At 32.9% G+C, this 22,209-nt stretch overlaps 1 protein-coding gene across 1 annotated transcript in view; it reads left to right on the forward strand.

The window, feature by feature from the left end:
- The window catches only part of LOC134690728 (DENN domain-containing protein 3-like), an 81,451-nt gene that overhangs the window by 4,430 nt on the left and 54,812 nt on the right, over positions 1-22,209 (forward strand). The window contains exons 2-9 of the mRNA XM_063550763.1: positions 2,375-2,503; positions 2,961-3,333; positions 3,898-4,022; positions 5,106-5,248; positions 6,111-6,219; positions 6,551-6,748; positions 7,598-7,738; positions 8,272-8,465. Coding sequence (XP_063406833.1) covers positions 2,384-2,503; positions 2,961-3,333; positions 3,898-4,022; positions 5,106-5,248; positions 6,111-6,219; positions 6,551-6,748; positions 7,598-7,738; positions 8,272-8,465 — 1,403 coding nt within the window. The 5' untranslated portion in view covers positions 2,375-2,383. The remainder of the gene's footprint in view (positions 1-2,374; positions 2,504-2,960; positions 3,334-3,897; positions 4,023-5,105; positions 5,249-6,110; positions 6,220-6,550; positions 6,749-7,597; positions 7,739-8,271; positions 8,466-22,209) is intronic.

Below are 22,209 nucleotides of genomic sequence, written 5' to 3' on the forward strand. Positions count from 1 at the left end.
GAGAAAAAATGTCACCTTTTCTCTTTGCCTTATACCTTAATGACTTGGAGGAATATCTGGATGAAAACTCTGTGGATGGTCTAAAATTTATTAATGGAAAATTTACAGAGAATCTTGATTTGTATATCAAGTTATTTATTCTTCTGTACGTGGATGACACAATTATTTTTGCGGAGTCGGCAGAAGGGTTACAAAAGGCTCTGGATGTTTTTGAGCAATATTGTTTTGAGTAGAAACTCACTGTTAATGTTACAAAAACAAAGATAGTAATTTTTTCAAGAGAAATTATAATAAGAATGTTACTTTTAAACTATGTAATGAAATTATTGAAATTAAAGATTCATATGTTTATCTTGGTCTGCTGTTTAATTACAACGGAAATTTCTTTCAAGGTCGTAAAAAATTGGTAGACCAAGCTCAAAAAGCACTTTATGCTCTTTACAAGAAGATACAAAATATCTCACTTCCGATTGATCTTCAGCTAAAATTATTTGATGCGTTGGTGGTTCCTATTTTGACCTATTCCTCGGAAATATGTGGGTTTGAAAATAAAAATAATACTGAAAAGTTACATCTACAGTTTTGTAAGCGCAGTTTGGGTGTGCGATCATCTACGCCAAATATTTATGGTATATGGGGAACTTGGAAGATTTCCACTAGAACTGCAGATCAAGTTAAAAATGGTATGTTTTTGGCACAAGCTAGCAACAAATGATAAAAAACTATCGGGTAAACTTTATAAGTTACTTTGGTACATGCACGAGCATGAAGGTTGTAATTTTAAGTGGTTTAACTATGTAAAATTTGTGTTTAATGATTGTGGCTTTTGTGAACTATATAATTTTCCGGAGCAAGTTGACTATAATTATATTAAAATTAATGTAAGGCAGCATCTCCAGGACCAGTTTATTCAAAAAATGGTTCTCAGATATAAACAATTCATCAAGGGGGGAATTTTATCTACACATTTAAGAAGAGTTTTGCTTGGAACCATATCTGTTAAAATTAAGACGGGGTCATAGAGTAAACATATGTAAATTAAGGGTATGTAATACAAAGTTTCCCATCGAAACAGGAAGATGGAGAAATGTACCACGAAATGAGAGGATTTGTCCACTCTGTAAAGCTGGTCTTGGAGATGTATACCACTATATATGTAAATGTACCAACTGTGAAGTTAAGGATTTAAGGGGGAAGTTCATACCTCCATATTCAATGATATTATTTAAAATATCCAAATGAAAAAAAAGTACTTGGCATGCTTAAATATATTAATAGTAATGTGCTGTCTAAGCTGTCAATTTTTATTCAAAAGGTAGAAAAGATGCTTGTCTAATTTAAAACTGTAATAAACACAAACTTATTTTTGAAGATGTATAATTTAAAAATGTATTCTGTTTGTATTATGAACTATGTTGTAATTAATATTGTGTATATAAATATGCTCCTGTTACACAGTCTTCTGCGGCTGAGTTTTCTCTAATAAACTATGAAAACTATAAACTAGAAAAATTGAAAAAATATGAAATCCTTGGGTAAAAATTCATGCAGAGACATATTTTTGCGCTAAATATGGTCAGGATTTGGTTGAAACACAATGCCTCGAGCAACTTTGCAAAAAAATTTCAGAATATCTTAGTCAAGTAAGTGGTTTTTGTCTTTTTTCCCATAATTTCTTTGACTTCAGATTTTTAGCACATTGCAAGTTTGTGATTGCGCTGCTACACTAAAAATTTCATTTTCAACTAGGTTACAAGTTTGAACTATTAGTTTAATACTATTCTTCAAAAACTCGCTGCACAGTTATCGAAAAATGTCATAAATCTTTTTAAAAGAGCAGTTTTCTTTGCACTGATTTTTGAGAAAATTCCTCAAAATTCGAAGAAAAATAAATGGTTTTGACAAAAATGTTACACATCAGTAAGGGGGGACTTGACTATAAATTAATAAGAATAGAGAAGTTTGGTGCACATTAAATCACATTGCTGGCTATCTGAGGATTAATTTGAGCTTTTAACCACATCTGTACGTCAGCAAATGGCGATGGAACAAGTCTAAATGCCCCCCAAAAATCTTGAAATTGGCTTCACCAGTAAGCTATACAGGTGTGAAAGGGAAAGGGTTAAGTTATACTTCATGTTACAAAGATTATTTAAAAAAAATATATTCTATAAATCAAATTTGTTGGCTAACATTACCATGATTACCATCGAATCCACAATTCACATGCATTGGGCCACCATTTTGTATTGCTAATATATGAGGCTCTAAATCATTTATCAAGTAGTGAATCGATTTAGCAGAAACAATAACATAATTCTCCCAATAACATTTTTGATGATTTTTCATTGCAAATCACATTGATTAATTTCAGAAAGCAGTTATGTCTGGAAGAAAATTAGTGGAGGACGACGATGGCATACACTTTTTGAACAGTTTTGTTGACCTGCTGTTGGTTATTGGTCTTGATGACAATTCTGGTCTCATTCCATATGACGGGAAGGTAATTTGTTATTGTGTCACTTAACAAGGCATCAGGGGGAAATATTCAAATATTCTATTATATTGAAAATATAAAATCCTCCTGAGTTCCTTAGCTTAATTTATCACATTTATCTTTTCTGTTTTGAAAATATGACTATAAGTTTGCAAGTTTGTCATGTTTGCTAATGTTTATAATTTTTCAATATATTTTTAAACCAATATGAAGAAGAAAAAAGACAACATTTGCAATTGGAAGTTAATAGTTTATGGATTGAAATCCTTGATTTTTTATTAGTATTTATGTACATGTACTGGTATATGAAAAAAAAGAGATTTTGGATAATTGTTGACATTACAGCAACTGAACAACACAAAAAATGCATAAATGAATGAGTCAATATATTATATAGTGTTTTAAAAGACTGAAAATGACATACACAGTCATGACATTGTATAATATTATGTTTGTGCTTTAGGAAGAAGAAAGTATTACATTGGAAGATTTATTCCTCATACAATATGAACCACAAGTTCTGTCGGCAGCTTCATCAAAAGTAATGATGCATTTCTTCCCTCATGCACGACAAGATTTAGACTATCCACGAATAAGACGGCAGCCAAAAGATGACTACATCTATAAACGCACTGCATTGAGGAGCATAGATAATTTAACGCAATCTAGATTTCATAAGACCGTGAACGTGTCAAGACACACTGCTCCAGTTAGTGTAAGTCGTCACATGTCTATCAGAGGCACGACTATAAAGAAAAACAAGATGGCCACTTCTGTCCCAGAATTCCCTGTTTCAGAGGAAGTCATTAAAAGTATAACAACATTTTGTTATCCAGGTAATTTTTTACCCTTAAGATATTACGATTTTATTTAGTTAGTTTACTGTTACTATGGTTATTAGTGTTAATACTGAATTCTACAAAACTTTTGTTCTTTTCACATTGGAGGAACGATTAATTGACCTGTATATATAACACGCAATAGGAATACTATAAGCAAAATTTATTTTTTGTAAAAGTCAAAATTTTTATGGAGTACTTAGGTTTGGCTATACGTAATTAAAAGTTGTATGCTAAATTTCTTGGTCCTTATTTGTATTTAAAAAAAAAAAGAAACCACAGTCTACAAAACACTGCATAGATGACTTAAGGAGTAACACACCTCAACAAAAACAAGGGGGGAGGGGTCTCAAGTAATTTTGAAAAGTTAGCATTTCCTGCTTCAGAAGTTATTAACTATAGTTTTGTACATGACAATCTCAAATTCACTCACATGTCTCACTTATGATCACCCTCATCAAGGTATCAAAATATTAAACAATTTCATCTTTTGATCAGCAATAGCCAACAAAAAACGTGCACCCATTGCTGAATAAACAGTAATTTTTATTTGTATTGTAGATGGTATGAAGGTGTTTCCAGAGAAACGAGAGAACTTTGTCCATTTCCTTGTTTTGACAGATATAATGGGGAATAAGACCTATGCCACATGTTTGACATTTAACAGAAGATTTATCATAGAAAAGGTTGGTAAAGTCAGACTAAGGTCCATATAACTAACATTTGTCTAAGTGCAGTTCTAAATACAAATGTTGAGATATAAGAAAGCCTTTATTTATTTCTGTTTGGTGCTAGCTGTGGCAATTTAGAAATTTTCAGTTAAATACAAAAAATATATATATCTTGCAGGGAACAAGCCTTGGAAAAGATGAGTTCAAATTTGGGCAGTGAGTCACTTACCATCCTACCCCTGTGAAAAAAATGAAAATTATAAAATTGAGAATGGAAATGGGGAATGTGTCAAAGAGACAACAACCCGACCATAGAAAAAACAACAGCAGAAGGTCACCAATAGGTCTTCAATGTAGCGAGAAATTCCCGCACCTGGAGGCGTCCTTCAGCTGGCCCCTAAACAAATATATACTAGTTCAGTGATAATGAACGCCATACTAATTTCCAAATTGTACACAAGAAACTAAAATTAAAATAATACAAGACTAACAAAGGCCAGATTATGCCCATATTTAATCATGGATTATCAGATTTATCCTATCTCGATAATCAAATTATGAATTTTAAAGTCTTTGCCAAGACTCGGACTTTAAAACTGATAATTTAACTATCTCGATTGGATAAAACCAATAATCCACTGGTATCAATGTAAGAATCTATATTTAAAGGTCAATTATACTTGATATGTAGTTGTATTAACATTGGCACATCTTATTTCCATGGAAATTGTTTGGCCCATGTACCTTAATTCATGGTTTGTTGACTGTGAATGTTTTGCATAACTTACAGCTTAAATTACTGTAAATTTAGAAATTATTGCATGCATCAATTATTGCAAATTTTGTAGAAAAGACTAAAACACAAGATTATTTAATGCAATTTCAAGAAAATTTGCATACAGTTAAATGCAGCAGATATAACATTCATTCACATTATCATATTAAAAAAAACTGGCAATAATTTCTGTCTTTGCCACATGGTTTTGTCAGTTTATTTTCAACTAATGTTATGAGTTTGAATATTACTTTGTTATGTTATGCTGCACTTGTAAATTTTGATCGACTGATAAATTATTTGTTTGATTTACAATTTTGTAGGGAGAAAAGTCCAAGATATGGATGAACCTTGACACCAGTTCAGATGACCTTGAGAAACAACAAGTTCGATGTTATATACCACACTGCTGTGTACTCATATCAAAGTTTCCATATTTTACTGTAATGAAAGATGCATTATCATAGTGAGTATATATATATATATATTAGAAGATGTGGTATGAGTGCCAATAAGACAACTCTCTATCCAAATCATATTTTTTAGAAATAAACCATTATTGGTCAAAGTACAGCCTTCAGCACAGAGTCCTTGGCTCATATCAAACAGGAAGCTATATAGGGCTCCAAAAAGACTAATGCCTAACAAAACAAACAGCATACATTTACAGTTTACATGTTGTAAGGTGATTAGGTATTCATTACAGTCTTCTCCTTTAACAGTATTTGTAATAAGGCAGGAGGTTTGAATGAACTTAAAAGAGGTACAGTCAAACTAATAGACATAGATAGAAAATAAACTGATAATACCATGGCTAAACAAGAAAAAGACAAACAGACAAATATTAATACAAAAGACACAACATAGAAAACTAAAGACTAAGCAACACGACCCCAATCAACATGATCAAAAACCAGGTGTGATCTCAGGTGCTCAGGAAGGGTAAGCAGATCCTGCTCCACATTAAACTTACTCATAACATTTTTCTCAGAACCTACTGAATGACTTAATATTTAGTTAGCAGTTTAAAATGAAGAGAGTATTAGTTAAGGAACAAAATAAGCTAAAAATATTGATAGGTTATCATGGTTATAGAGCTTCTTTCCAAGATATTTGAGTTTTAAAAGATGGCGGTAAAAGCTGACTCTGACTTTTGACCTTATATTTGCATTGGTATTGCTTGGGTCTTAAATTGAAAATAAAGAAGTCTAGAATTTGTTTAATTTTGGTAAATGAAATTTCATGAGCTATTAAAGTGACTTCCATATTGAACCAGCCATATAAAGTCTATCTCATAACAAACCATGACTCTTTTCTCTTGATTGTAGCATGGTATCTCGCATGGAGGCTGATCCAGAAGAAATGTACAGCCATATAAAAGATATAACCCATACACTGACCATGACTCCTATTCCTCTTGCTGGCAGATTGGCATTGGTATTGTTTTAGTTACTGTAAATTTGATAATTATTGCGATGTTTTTACTATTGGGAAAAATGCAACAGGGTTAAAATTGCAATAATTGATACTCACATTTGGTTTTTTTTTAATATGAATTAAACTAGACTTTTTTCAATATAAACGCAAAATTTTTAAATCGCATTTAGTCCAAAATGACAAAATCGCTATAATAAATGCTTGCAATAATCGTATTTGCACGGACATATTTCAATGTTTTCTTCCTGAATAAGTCTATTAATAGTTGATACAGTCGTTCATGAATTTACAAATCTCTTTTGCTTCTGAATTTGAATACTTTTTTTTGTAGGAAGTTGAGATTGAAGGAGAATCTTTATTTTTGTACCCACCAGAGAAACCTGATAAACCAGTCATAGATATACCTCTTCATTTAGTCTTCCTGTGTTTCAATAGCAATGAGATTTTGAAAATTCTTTCTGCCATTTTATTGGAGGAGAGGATTGTGTTCATTTCATCAAGTTATGCTCTGCTGACCACGATCATGCAGGTAAATATTTAAAAAAAACAAATGTCTTGGTTTTAACGTAGAATTATCTTGATTTGATTCATAGTTGCCAACCTCTGGCAATGAGAAATCACATAATGACTCAAAAATAATATAGATTTGAAATAAATTCGAGCAGATTTCGTTTAGAGCTTTAATGGTAAATATAGGCATACAACTTAATCGGGTAAAAAATTTAAAAAGTATGAATTAAATACAAAAATTGATTCACTATTACATCTACTAGCTTTATTTTCACTATACATTCTATATGTACTAATTCATGATAATTTCAGGACTTATTTAAATTAAACATATCTTTACAATTTTAAGCCTGCTAAAGTTTTATTTTATTATAATGCTATATATGTTCCATTTTGTTCATCGATCTCTCTTTATGTCAATAAGTAAAATTTGCTTCAACAAATTATGATAAAATTTTAACAGAATATTAGGATTGACAGAAAATACTTACTTTTCTATTTGAAAATGTGTTGGTTTATCACTCCAGAGTTGAGGCTTTTCAATGTCAGATTTAAGACCTTTTTTACTCTGGTGCCATGATTGTTAATTATGTTTGATTTTACAGATTTTTCATATTGACCCTCAATATACTTAAAAATGGAAACAAGTCTTCAAATACATGAAATATATTTTGAAACACATGATCCTGTTATCCAATGAAAACAGGAGAATGCTTCACCATAGTTAATATTTGGCAATATTTATATTCCTAAGAATACCTTTAGTTCTGTTTTTAAAACCTGTTAACTAGTTATCTTGTGTTGTCAGATTGCTGTCTAAAAGATGTTTTTTATATTTATAAAATAACTATATAAATGGCAATTTCAGAGTTTTCTATACTTTATTCTACCCTTTGAATGGAGGTATTCCTTTGTCCCCATTCTGACCATAGAAGCATTGGAATTGTTAGAAGCACCAGGGACGTTTATGATGGGATGTCATAAAATACACAGAAAAGAAGTGGAACAGGTTTGATCAATATAAATATCAAAGAATGGTCAATATTTTTATGCAAATGATTTCATACAAAAACAGATATAAAGAAAAATTCTACTTTAAATTCAAGGATTTGACATTTTATATGGCAATGTTATATGATTTGAATTTTGTCTTCTTCTAAGATTTTGTAAATTATGTGTCAGGACTTTTATATTAGAATAAATTTGAGATACATTGTAGTAGGAAGGGAGGTTCCATTTTTGTGTTGGATACCAATTTGTATTGATTTCATGGGTACAAGTGATCCACAACATTTAGTGTTCTATAGCAGCTGTAACACGGACTTCAACAGAACAACTGAATTAAATATCTATGGCAATGCAAGTATTTTACCTAAATCTCAAAAATTGGTACCCATGTTATGATGTAAATAAATGAATTCACAGTATGCAATTTTTTTTCAAAAAGTATTTTTTTGTAGTGGCCTTTTTGAAATTCCCATACCTCCCATGTCTAGTATAATGGAACAACCCTCAGGTAAATTTTTGAATGTATATTTTCAGATAGAGGGCGTTGTTGTGGTAGATATAGACGAAGGATCAGTGGCTGTTAACCCTGTTATAGAAATGACAACAAACCAGTCAGATAGTATAGAAAGTTTAATTGACATACCTGAAATACCAGATGAGGCTGCAAAGTTATTTTTTAAAGTCTGTAAGAGGGCGCTGTATCAACATGACTTAGTAGAGTTACAAAGGTAATTTTCTAAGTTCTGAAAGTGGGCGCTGTATCAGCACGACTCAGAAGAGCTGCATTTTTTTAAGCTCACCGTTCCAAAGGAACGGTGAGGTTAAGCCACCTTTTGGCATCTGTCGTCCTCCGTGGTCTCCATTGTCATCTGTCTGGTGTAAACTATTTCAAACTTCTTCTCCTCTGAAACTACTGAACCAATTTCAACCAAACTTAAGGTGAATGATCCTAAGGGTAGCTAGAATAAAGTTTGTGTTTATTTTCTGTTCACCATGGCTAAAAATAGAACATAGGGGTAAAATGCAGTTTTTGGCTTATATTTCAAAAACCAAAGCAGTAAGAGCAAATCTGATATGTATGGCGTATCATTAGGGTCAAAAGTATATTTTGTTGCAAATGCTATATTAAATACTGCAAATGCTCTAATAGATATAGCAAATGCTATAAATTATACTGCAAATGCGGTAATTGTAACTGCAAATGCGACAAATTGTAACAGCAAATGCGACAATTGTAAATGCAAATGCGACAATTGTAAGTCCAAATGCAAAAATTAAAACTGCAAATGCCATTTTTGTTTTAAATGTAGCATTTGCTATTATCTCACGTATCAAAAGGGTCAAAAGTAAATTACTGCAAAATCAACAAATTGTAGCATTTGCACCATTCGCAATTTCATTTCGCAAATGCATTCAGAATAAATGGGTTAATCTTCAATAGGTCCTCCTACTTTTTGCTAAATTATTATATCTTATTAGAATAAATTTGAATATATAATTATATTATTATTAATTTATGAAATGGTGAAATATGGCATGAATGAATAATAAATATTACAATGAATTAGTTTTATTATACATTCATGCCAATTATAAAATTCTATAATGCAGGTGTGTTAGTCAGTCATCTATGCAGTGTCAATAATTGCAGAATGATACCCGATACTAGCCAAAGATCAAGAGATTCAAGAACTTTTTTTAACACTTTGTTAATATCAGACACCGACCATTTATGTTCTTCCTTTTAACCAGGTTGGTTTTTGGTTTGTTTTTTTTTTTTGGGGGGGGGGGGGGGGACTTTTAACCCTTTTCTCGATTCAATAAATTTGGAATCTAGTTATTGCTGAAGGAAAAATATTTCACTAATAAAACTAATAAACACAATTTTTATTTATGAAACATAATATACAGTTAAACTGGGACTGAGAAATGGGGCCTGGGCTGTGACATCAAAATTGTCCTAAGATTTGTCATAAAATATATCTTAGGACAACTTATAGGACAGACCTAAGACAGTCTTATGATACATCTCAGACTGCATGTGCATCGAAAGTATCTTAAGACAATCTTAAAATAATATAAAAAAGAAGATGTGGTATGATTGCCAATGAGACAACTATCCACAAAAGACCAACATGGCACAAACATTAACAACTATAGGTCACCATACGGCCTTCAACAATGAACAAAGCCCATACAGCAACGTCAGCTATAAAAGGCCCCGATAAGACAATGATAAACAATTCAAACGAGAAAACTAACGGCCTTATTTATCATCGAAGTACATGTATAAACAATCGCAGTCTTTAGTGATTTTTTTAGTTGCCCTTTAATGATATAATCATTTTAACAAGTGCATGTATTTGTGTTCTGAAAAAAATTAATTCATAGATATAGGAAGATGTGGTGTGAGTGCCAATGAGACAACTCTCCATCCAAGTAACAATTTAAAAGTAAACCATTATAGGTTATAGCCTTGATAATAACAAAAATAAATGGTTTGTTATGTGGTAGTTTGAAAATAAATTACTTGACTTGCAATGTATTGAAAATAAATAACTCAGCAGGTCTAATCGAAAGTATGAGATGGCAACAGATTCCTTCATAAATTTTTTCCCCCAAAAACATCGGGAAACACTTCACAATTTTTTTTTATAATAAAAGTATAAATATTATTTAAATATACTTGAAATGTCTTAAAATTGGTTTCATTTAACTTGAGATATATTGTCTCAGGAAACCTTACCTCACTTTTATTTTAACAGGGCCGTAACTACATTGAGGCAAATGCCTCATGTAGGAAATTTCAAAACCAAATGCTTGTCTCCATATCAAATTGTGTTCAAATTGAGTGCCTTGCAAGAAGCAAGTTCTGTTTTCCCTCAGATGTAACCCCGATTTTGCGGGATCAATGTTTCTTATTTATTTGACTTTTGTTCATTGATTGTCCTTCTGTATTCTGTTAGTGTCGCATTCCTTTTGTAATCTAGTAATTTTGTTTTAAACTTGATCATGAGTTTAGAAAAAAAACCAGCAGACACAGACTTAACTATCGTGAATTTCCTTTTTTTGCTTTATCATGCACATTGGTCTTTTGATGTTGTCCCTAGAAACTTAAGTCTTAAACTAAATTTATACATTTTGCTTTGAGACCAAAATATTGTCAAAAAAAATGATTAAAACAAACCTTTGCATTTTCAAAGCTATGAATATTTCTTCTGAACACTCAGAAAGCAGGATTTTACATCATTTGTTCAAAGAGCTTCTTGGGCCTTCAGTGACTCCAAAACCCTTAAAAAAATTCCTCGCTCCGCACGGCAAAATATGTTTTCCAAGACTTTTATAAGAGGCTAGTTACCACCAAACTTTAATACTATGTATGTATGCAGTACATGTAATATGCAGTTGGGGATATGAAAGATTCATATGATACATAATGACTTGACTATACATGTATTATTTATAATAAACAAATCTTTTAAAAGTTGTATGATTTTGTATATCATAAATATAGTTGGGGAAATGCATAATCAGTCCTTTGCTTTAATGAAACTGAAAAATCTTGCTTCAACAGTGACGAAAATGAATAGTCTTCCCTCTTAGTTTAAAAATATAAATAAAGGATCAAAAACAAATCATCCTGCCACCTGTGTCGCTCACCTTGGTCTATGCCGTGAATATTAAATAAAGATGCAGATGGATTCAAGTCAAAATTGTATTTTGGTGATGGTGATGTGTTTGTACAACTTACTTTACTGAACACTCTTGCTGCTTACAATTATCTCTATCTATAATGAACTTGGTCCAGTAGTTTTAGTGGAAAATGTTAGAGAAAATAAAATTTTATGAAAATTGTAAAAAATTGACTATAAAGGACAATAACTCCTTAAAGGGTCGATTGACTATTTTGGTCATGTTCACCTATTTTTAGGTCTTACTTTGCTGTACATTATTGCTGTTTACAGCTTATCTCTATCTATTATAATATTTAAGATAATAACCAAAAACTGCAAAATTTCCTTAAAATAAAATTACCAATTCAGAGGCAGCAACCCAGCAACAGGTTGTTCGATCAATCTGTAAATTTCAGTGCCGATAGATCTTGTCGTGATAAACAATTTAACCTCAGTCAGATTTGCTCTAAATGCTTTGGTCTTTGAGTTATAAGTCAAAACCTGCATTTTACCCCTATGTTCTATTTTTAGCTGTGGCGAACATCTTGGTTGAATGTCCGGGTCACCGGACACATTTTTTAAACTACAGTCGACTCTCGTTGTCTCGAAGTCAGCCGGACCAGAGAAATATTTCGAGATACACGTAGTTCGACTCAAACAAAAACCGGAAGTTTGACAGAACAAGGGACACAACTCTTGCTTAGCTTGGTAAAGCTAGAATAAATACGGATGAATATGGGAAGGGGATCGATATTCTGGTATCAGATCGATGTATTTGTATGTCATGGTCTTTCATTATTATAATAACATTATTTTTACTTATTCAATTATTTCAGTTACAATTTTTTCCTATGGCATTTATCCGAGAGAGTAATTTCAAATCGATAGTTTCGTTATTCAGGTCGTTTATAGTTGACAAAATTGTTTATTCTCGGATACAAGAGACTTTAGAAAATTTATACTCCTCTTCATTTTGCTTTATCTCACTCTTTCTTTTCAAAAGAAAATACAACAAGATTAAAGGAGCCGATTGAGTAGTTTTTAGGTGATCAGCAACGGAAGTCATAATCCTTACTTTATACACACCCAAGCTCATTAGTGTAAATCACAATTAATTGTTTTGTAAACATTTTAAATACTTTTTCATGAACATTAACAATGTATCACTAATTATTTATAAAAATTCTATAAAAGATAATCTTAGGTAAACACTTGTGGAAATAGCATGTCATAAATACAGTGGTCAGTGACTGGAAATTTAATTACACGTGTATTGTCAGATTAACTCTTCAATCCATTTAAATGCCGGAGGTTATGTTTTGACATATGTGTATTAGTTCGAGATAAATAATGAATTTTGAATGCTTTTGTTAACCTTGGGATCGTAAATTTAGTTCGACTCAACCGAAATTTCGACTCATCCAATTTCGACTCATCAGGAGTCGAATTACGTACATTTATATGGAACAAAGTTCGGGACCACGTGAAAACTTCGACTCATCCGAAATTTCGAGTCAACCGAGTTCGAGACAACGAGAGTTAACTGTAGATATCCCAAAGATGATTGTGGCTAAGTTTGGATTAATTTGGCCCTGTTGTTTTAGAGGAGAAGATTTTTGTAAAAAATAACTAAGATTTACGAAAAATTGTTTAAATTTGACTATAAAGGACAATAACTCCTAAAGGGGTCAACTGACCATTTCAGTCATTTGAACTTATTTGTCGATCTTTCTTTGCTTAACATTATTGCTGTTTACAGTTCATCTCTATCTATAATAGTATTCAAGATTATAACCCAAAACAGCAAAATTTCCTTAAAATTACCAATTTAGGGGCAGCACACACCAACAACGGGTTGACCGATTCATCTGAAAATGTCAGGGCAAATAGATCTTGACCTGATTAACAAATAACCCCTGTCAGATTTGCTCTAAATGCTTTGGGTTTTGAGTTATAAGCCAAAAACTGCATTTACCCCTATGTTCTATTTTTAGCCATGACGGCCATCTTGGGTGGTTAGCCGGGTCACCGGACACGTTTTTAAACTAGATACCCCAATGATGATTGTGGCCAAGTTTGGTTAAATTTGGCCCTGTAGTTTCAGGGAGAAGATTTTTGTAAAAGTTAACGACGGACTACGGATGCCAAATGATGAGAAAAGCTAACTTGGCCCTTGGGCCAGGTGAAATAAAAAGGGGATAGTTTTCAGTTTATAATTATGTATTTTTTTTCAAGTAATAAGAACAAGGACCGTCAGTTAAAACCTTACAAAAATGATTGAGTGTTTCATATGAAGCTAAATCCAGTATTGTCAACTATGGATTAAACATGTTCAATCCATTTAAACTTATGCAATTCGGATTCGTTCGATTTGAACATTGTATGGTACAACATTTAGACAAAAATTTTCAAATGCTAACAGAGCTTTGATAGATCATAGACAATTGGCTTATGACATTGCAAGTGGGAAACATCGTTCTCTAAAAATAAGTCTTCAAGATCATTGACGGTCGTGCGGTGACCTACAGTTGTAAAATGTCTGTAGCATTTTGGTCTCTTGTGGACACTTGTCTCATTGGCAATCATACCACATCTTCTTTTTTATAAATACACTGCAAGGTGAAAGGTTTTCTCCTTGTCGAACTCCATTATCGCAATTAAAAAAATGATGACATTTTGTCACCGTCTTTGATACACGAATATGTTAGTTGTTATTTCTATTTTTTGTTAGTTGTTATTTCTATTTTGTTTTGGCTCCGACTCTGACTGAGGCTTATGGTGATATCATAATGACTATATTATACTAGTATTGCGAATATCTTAATGCAATTTAATTAGATTGATCTTAATGTTGACCCAATCTATACCTCTGTGTGGGTATACTGTTTTACCTCTGTCTGTCGGTCCGTTCGTCTGTCCCGCTTCAGGTTGAAGTTTTTGGTGAAGGTAGTTTTTTAGCTCACCGGGCCCGAAGAGCCAAGTGAGCTTTTCTCATCACTTGGCGTCCGTCGTCCGTCGTCCGTCGTCCTGCGTCTGTCGTCCATCGTTAACTTTTACAAAAATCTTCTCCTCTGAAACCACTGGGCCAAATTAAACCAAACTTGGCCACAATCATCATTGATGTATCTAGTTTAAAATTTGTGTTTTGTTACCCGGCCAACCAACCTATCTGCCCTGAAATTTTTAGATAAATCAGACAACCCATTGTTGGGTTGCTGCCCCTTAATTGGTAATTTTAAGGAAATTATACTGTTTTTGGTTATTATCTTGAATATTATTATAGATGGAGATAAACTGTAAACAGCAATAATGTTCAGCAAAGTAAGATTTATCTAGTTTAAAATTTGTGTTTTGTTACCCAGCCAACCAACAAAGATGGCCGCCATGGCTAAAAATAGAACATAGGGGTAAAATGCAGTTTTTGGCTTATAACTCAAAAACCAAAGCATTTAGAGCAAATCTGAAATGGGGTAAAATTGTTTATCTGGTCAAGATTTATCTGCCCTGAAATTTTTAGATGAATCAGACAACCCATTGTTGGGTTGCTGCCCCTAAATTGGTAATTTTAAGGAAATTTTACTGTTTTTGGTTATTATCTTGAATATTATTATAGATAGAGATAAACTGTAAAAAGCAATAATGTTCAGCAAAGTAAGATTTACAATAAGTCAACATAACCAAAATGGTCAGTCGACCCCTTTAGGAGTTATTGCCCTTTATAGTCAATGTTTAACCATTTTCGTAAATCTCCATGATCTTTTACAAAAATCTTCTCTTCTGAAACTATCGGGCCAAATTAATCCAAACTTGGCCACAATCATCACTGATGTATCTAGTTTAAAATTTGTGTTTTGTTACCTGGCCAACCAACAAAAATGGCCGCCATGGCTAAAAACAGAACATAGGAGTAAAATGCAGTTTTTGGTTATTACTAAAAAAACAAAGCATTTAGAGCAAATCTGACATGGGGGTAAAATTGTTTATCTGGTCTAGATCTATCTGCCCTGTAATTTAAAGATGAATGGGACAACCCGTTGTTGGGTTGCTGCCCCTGAATTGGTAATTTTTAGACGACCGCAAATTTTGAAAAAAATTTCGTCGTATATTGCTATCACGTTGGCGTCGTCGTCGTCGTCGTCGTCGTCGTCCGAATACTTTTAGTTTTCGCACTCTAACTTTAGTAAAAGTGAATAGAAATCTATGAAATTTTAACACAAGGTTTATGACCATAAAAGGAAGGTTGGTATTGATTTTGGAAGTTTTGGTCCCAACATTTTAGGAATTAGGGGCCAAAAAGGGCCAAAATAAGCATTTTCTTGGTTTTCGCACTATAACTTTAGTTTAAGTTAATAGAAATCTATGAAATTTTGACACAAGGTTGATGACCACAAAAGAAAGGTTGGGATTGATTTTGGGAGTTTTGGTTTTAACAGTTTAGGAATTAGGGGCCAAAAAAGGGCCCACATAAGCATTATTCTGGGTTTTCGCACTATAACTTTAGTTTAAGTAAATAGAAATCAATGAAATTTAAACATAATGTTTATGACCACAAAAGGAAGATTGGTATTGATTTTGGGAGTTTAGGTCCCAAAAGTTTAGGAATTAGGGGCCAAAAAGGGACCCAAATAAGCATTTTTCTTGGTTTTCGCACCATAACGTTAGTATAAGTAAATAGAAATCTATGAAATTTAAACACAAGGTTAATGACCATAAAAGGAAAGTTGGTAATGATTTTGGGAGTTTTGGTTCCAACAGTTTAGGAAAAAGGGGCCCAAAGGGTCCAAAATTAAACTTTGTTTGATTTCATCAAAATTGAATAATTGGGGTTCTTTGATATGCCGAATCTAACTGTGTATGTAGATTCTTAACTTTTGTTCCCGTTTTCAAATTGGTCTACATTAAGGTCCAAAGGGTCCAAAATTAAACTTAGTTTGATTTTAACAAAAATTGAATCCTTGGGGTTCTTTGATGTGCTGAATCTAAAAATGAACTTAGATATTTTATTATTGGCCCAGTTTTCAAGTTGGCCCAAATCGGGGTCCAAAATTAAACTTTTTTGATTTCATCAAAAATTGAATAAATGGGGTTCTTTGATATGCCAAATTTAACTGTGTATGTAGATTCTTCATTTTTGGTCCCGTTATCAAATTGGCCTACATTAAGGTCCAAAGAGTCCAAAATTAAACTAAGTTTGATTTTAACAAAAATTAAATTCTTGGGCCTCTTTGATATGCTGAATCTAAACATGTACTTAGATTTTTGATTATGGGCCCAGTTTTCAAGTTGGTCCAAATCAGGATCTAAAATTATTATATTAAGTATTGTGGAATAGCAAGTCTTTTCAATTGCACAGTATTGTGCAATGGCAAGAAATATCTAATTTCACAATATTGTGAAATAGCAATTTTTTTTTCAATTAGAGTTATCTTTCTTTGTCCAAAATAGTAAGCAAGAAATCTCTTATTGCAAAATTTTTTTTTGATTGGAGTTATCTTTCTTTGTCCATAATCAACTTAAATCTTTGTTATATACAATATACAATGTATATTCACTTTTTACTACCAACTGATAAATTTAAATAATCTTTACCATTCAGTGATAAAAAGCAGTTTTTTTACATTTTATTTAGTTTATTTTATGATGTATTTAAATGAGTAGTTATTGTTGCAAACTCCATTAGAATATTTTAATTGAGATTAGTTTTGGAATAAGGGAAAGGGGGATGTGATTAAAAAATTGGGTTCAATTTTTCTCATTTGAAATTTCATAAATAAAAAGAAAATTTCTTCAAACATTATTTTGAGAGGATTAATATTGAACAGCATAGTGAATTGCTCGTAGAGAAAACAAAATTTTTAAGTTCATTAGAACACATTCATTCTGTGTCAGAAACCTATGCTGTGTCAACTATTTAATCACAATCCAAATTTAGAGCTGAATCCAGCTTGAATGTTGTGTCCATACTTGCCCCAACCGTTCAGGGTTCAACCTCTGCGGTCGTATAAAGCTACGCCCTGCGAAGCATCTGGTTAGGAAATGTTGCTGTTTTTGGATATATATTATCTTGAATATTATTATAGATAGAGATAAACTGTAAACAGCAATAATGTACAGCATTTTAAGACTCAAAAATAAGTCAAATGACCAAAATGGTCAATTGACCCCCTAAGAAGTTATTGTCCTTTATAATCAATTTTTAACCTGGTACTTTTGATAACTATTTACACCACTGGGTCGATGCTTCTGCTGGTGGACGTTTCGTCCCCGAGGGTATCACCAGCCCAGTAGTCAGCACTTCGGTGTTGACATGAATATCAATTATATGGTCATTTTTATAAATTTTCTGTTTACAAAACTTTGAACTTTTCGAAAAACTAAGGATTTTCTTACCCCAGGAGTAGATTACCTTAACCGTATTTGGCACAACTTTTTGGAATTTTTGGTCCTCAATGCTCTTCAACTTTGTATATGTTTTGGCTTTTTCACTATTTTGATCTGAGCGTCACTGATGAGTCTTATGTAGACGAAACGCGCGTCTGGCGTATGAAATTATAATCCTGGTACTTTTGATAACTATTTACACCACTGGGTCGATGCTTCTGCTGGTGGACGTTTCGTCCCCGAGGGTATCACCAGCCCAGTAGTCAGCACTTCGGTGTTGACATGTATATCAATTATATGGTCATTTTTATAAATTTTCTGTTTACAAAACTTTGAACTTTTCGAAAAACTAAGGATTTTCTTACCCCAGGAGTAGATTTCCTTAACCGTATTTGGCACAACTTTTTGGAATTTTTGGTCCTCAATGCTCTTCAACTTTGTATATGTTTTGGCTTTTTCACTATTTTGATCTGAGCGTCACTGATGAGTCTTATGTAGACGAAACGCGCGTCTGGCGTATGAAATTATAATCCTGGTACTTTTGATAACTATTTACACCACTGGGTCGATGCTTCTGCTGGTGGACGTTTCGTCCCCGAGGGTATCACCAGCCCAGTAGTCAGCACTTCGGTGTTGACATGTATATCAATTATATGGTCATTTTTATAAATTTTCTGTTTACAAAACTTTGAACTTTTCGAAAAACTAAGGATTTTCTTACCCCAGGAGTAGATTACCTTAACCGTATTTGGCACAACTTTTTGGAATTTTTGGTCCTCAATGCTCTTCAACTTTGTATATGTTTTGGCTTTTTCACTATTTTGATCTGAGCGTCACTGATGAGTCTTATGTAGACGAAACGCGCGTCTGGCGTATGAAATTATAATCCTGGTACTTTTGATAACTATTTAACAATTTTCATAAAATTTGTAAATTTTTACTTACATTTTCCACTGAAACTACACGGACAAGTTCATTTTAGATAGAGATAATTGTAAGCAGCAAGAATGTTCAGTAAAGTAAGATGTACAAACACATCACAATCACCTAAACACAATTTTGTCATGAACTGTCTGCTTCCTTTGTTTAATTCTCATATACCAAGGTGAGCGACACAGGCTCTTTAGAGCCTCTAGTTTTATTAAGTTGAAAGTGATAGTGTGATTTCGGCATCCGTGTACTATGGACACATTCTTGATAAAGTTTGTTTTCAGGATGTTGTGCTGATACACCATTTTCCCAGGTTTGGGTAGGGTTTGTGCCTTCAAATAACTTACTCCGCCACATTCTTAAAGCGCCTGTCCCAAGTCAGTATAGCTGGTAGTTAAGTGGTTGTCGTTGGTTCATATCTGTCATACTTGTATTTTGTAACTTGTTTTATTATATTTTATCAGCCTTGCCCCTCCCCCAACCAGTATAAAAGTAGCATGTTTCGGGGAATTTTAAAATAAGCTCGCGATATAAAATCGGAACCCCTATATTGAGTGTCGTCATCTATGTCTGATTGGTCACCACGATATTCATCAAATCGCACGGTTGGGTGTCTTAATAAATTGACAGAATCTGGAATCGCTCATCTTTTTGGAGCACATATTTCGTCCACATCTATTTTTTTATGTGTCTCCTGATTTTATCATTTTTCGCTGACGCTACATTAGTCGCTAATGTTCGCTACAAAATAAGATAAAACTCAGATGAGTGATACATGTACAAGGGGTAGAAAATGTTACGACCAAAGAAGGCGGGTACATAGAGTTATCCAACTCGAATATTTTTATTTGTGTAGTTAATAGTGATGAATCAATCCCTTGAAACGAAAGGTGGAAACCGAAGATCTAGTAAAAAGAAAATAGATCAAGATAAAAAGAACCGCGAACTAGAACACCACAGAAGGACAGTGGACACACAAACAACGAAAGAAGAACAAGGATAACTGAGCAGTTGCAATAAGTATGTGTATCAACTCGAATATACTCAGACAAAAATCACCGACAGCCCCTCAAGAAGTTGTTGCAATGCGGATTTTAAACCTGCAGAGAGCGTGTTACTCTCTATATACACCACTCTACATGACATTTGTTGTTGTATCCCGCACAACCAAACGGATGTCCAACTTTGGCAAGGGTTTACTGCAATTCGGAAGAAGATCAAATGATCACATTTCTATATCCACTTGCATTGTAAATATATATTAAAATCACTTGACCTTGTCCATCGAATGACTAAGAACAGATAATGCAATTTATCAAGGTTGGTTGGTAGATATGTATTAGTGAAAAAATGACGTTTAATACATGATTTAGAATAATTGAGATGCGGAGTAGCGAACACACTTTGTGAATCAATGGTTGTCGTCTGTTTATGTGGTTCATAATTGTTCCTCGTTTCTGGTTTTTATATAGATTATACCGTTGGTATTACACCAGTAATTTTGGGGACCCTTTATAGCTTGCTGTTCGGTGTGAGCCAAGGCTCTGTGTTGAAGGTCGTCCCTTGAGCTATAACTGTTATACATTTTTAGTTGTATGGAGAGTTGTCTTATTGGCACTCATACCACATTTTCCTATATCTATTTGTGAAGTTTTGTCGAATAACTAACACGAAAAAACGCAGCTATATATCTCTTCCAATTATGTAGATTTAATATTGAAAGCAATGTCTAGCTAAATAAAATATATGATCGGTCAGCACTGATTAAAAGTAGTGTCTCCTTCATGACAGGCTTGATTTACCTGATAATGGTTTACTTTTACAAAGTGTGACTTGGATGGAGAGTAACAGTTGTCTCATTGACACTCATATCACATCTTCTTATATATATTGATCACGGTAAAACACAATATTGAATGTACGACTATCATTTTCAGTGTTTGGTATAGGTTGACTGTCACTGGGCACAACAGTTCAACATAGAACCCAATGCGGACAACCAGAAAACTCTTTTTGTCAGAAAACACTGTCAAACATCCAAACGTACTATTCACACTGATCTGTGTCCACACTTGTTTGCATAGAAAAATTGTCACCGACTGATAATTTTACTATCGATGTCACAGTTTAAACTTAAACTTGCCTTTTGAGCGTATTATTAATTAACAATTCGATAGCTCTCTGTTTGTTTTAAAGTTTGTGATCTTTGTTTCGTGTATAGTATAATAGATGAATGTAAATATTAATGTTTCGATACAATAGTCCCACTTTATGGTGAAATGACACTTTTGACAGTTTTTACTGCATCCGAGCCCTTATCATGTAAACACTATTCTTTATGACGAGAGACATCTCCACATCTGATGACATATCCTTAGATTAGTACAACGTGTTCCAGTACAACGTGTTCCCATATTATATATCACATTTTGTATATGTTTATCAAAACTTTCAAGGTTCTCGAGTCATAGTATATCTTTCATAGTAATACCAGATAGATGGTTTGGTATTACATGTATCTGTTGTGGTATACTAATATAAAAAAAAAGTAGTTCAAATATCATGTCAACAACGATTCTACGAAGGAGGGTCTGAATTTGAAGGGGGGTCATACATTTCTGTATACTTTAATTTGTATGTACATTTGTATTTATATTTTAGCTTCTTATCAAATGCTTTTCTTTATGTCTTTGTCCTTTTTTCTCTATTCTGTATCTGTTCACCCATTATTCTCTGTTCCGTTAACACCATCCATACCCTCATGAAGAAGATTTTCTATTACTGTATTAGTTATTAAACTTTGTCGGACTATTGGAGTGTCGGACTAATAAGGTGTCGGAATATCGGGGCGACCCCTGTATTTTACATTGAACCCCCTTCTGTGGACGTTATACTAGTATTTAAAAAATAAAAACATACTTAACCCTCTACTATAGACCTTTTAATTTTAAAATTCAAGCTTTTATAACTCCTTTTCGAAGTAATTATACTTCAATCAGTAGTTTGTATGTATTTTACTTGCTCAAAAAGATGTTTTGAAAATTTTATTTACAATGCATTCACCCAGTTAAATGCATCATCCAGAAAATTAAAGGAAGCATCGTCATTGTCTAAAGCACGTTCTTTGTCATTAACAATGTTTTGAAATACGCTCAGAAATCCGTGCAAATTATTTGTATACGCCATTAACGAAAAACGCGGCACATGTTGTAGAAGTTCACCAATTTTACAGGAATAATGTCAGAAGAGTTCTTATACTGCCATGTCAAAGATGTAATTAAAAGAGGCTGAGGTAAATTTAGAAATAGGTGCAGTCTCAAGTAAAAAGAAATAACAAGGCGTTTCTATAATTCTTGAAATTTAAATAATTTGAACTATTGCAAATGCTATAGTTATAACTGCAAATGGTAACTGAATATTAGTGCAAATGGTAATTTAATTAGTGCAAATGCTATAAATATTAGTGCAAATGCTATACTTGTTAGTC

This window comes from Mytilus trossulus, chromosome 11 (assembly GCF_036588685.1).
Source record: "Mytilus trossulus isolate FHL-02 chromosome 11, PNRI_Mtr1.1.1.hap1, whole genome shotgun sequence".
NCBI classification, from domain to species: Eukaryota; Metazoa; Mollusca; class Bivalvia; order Mytilida; family Mytilidae; genus Mytilus; species Mytilus trossulus.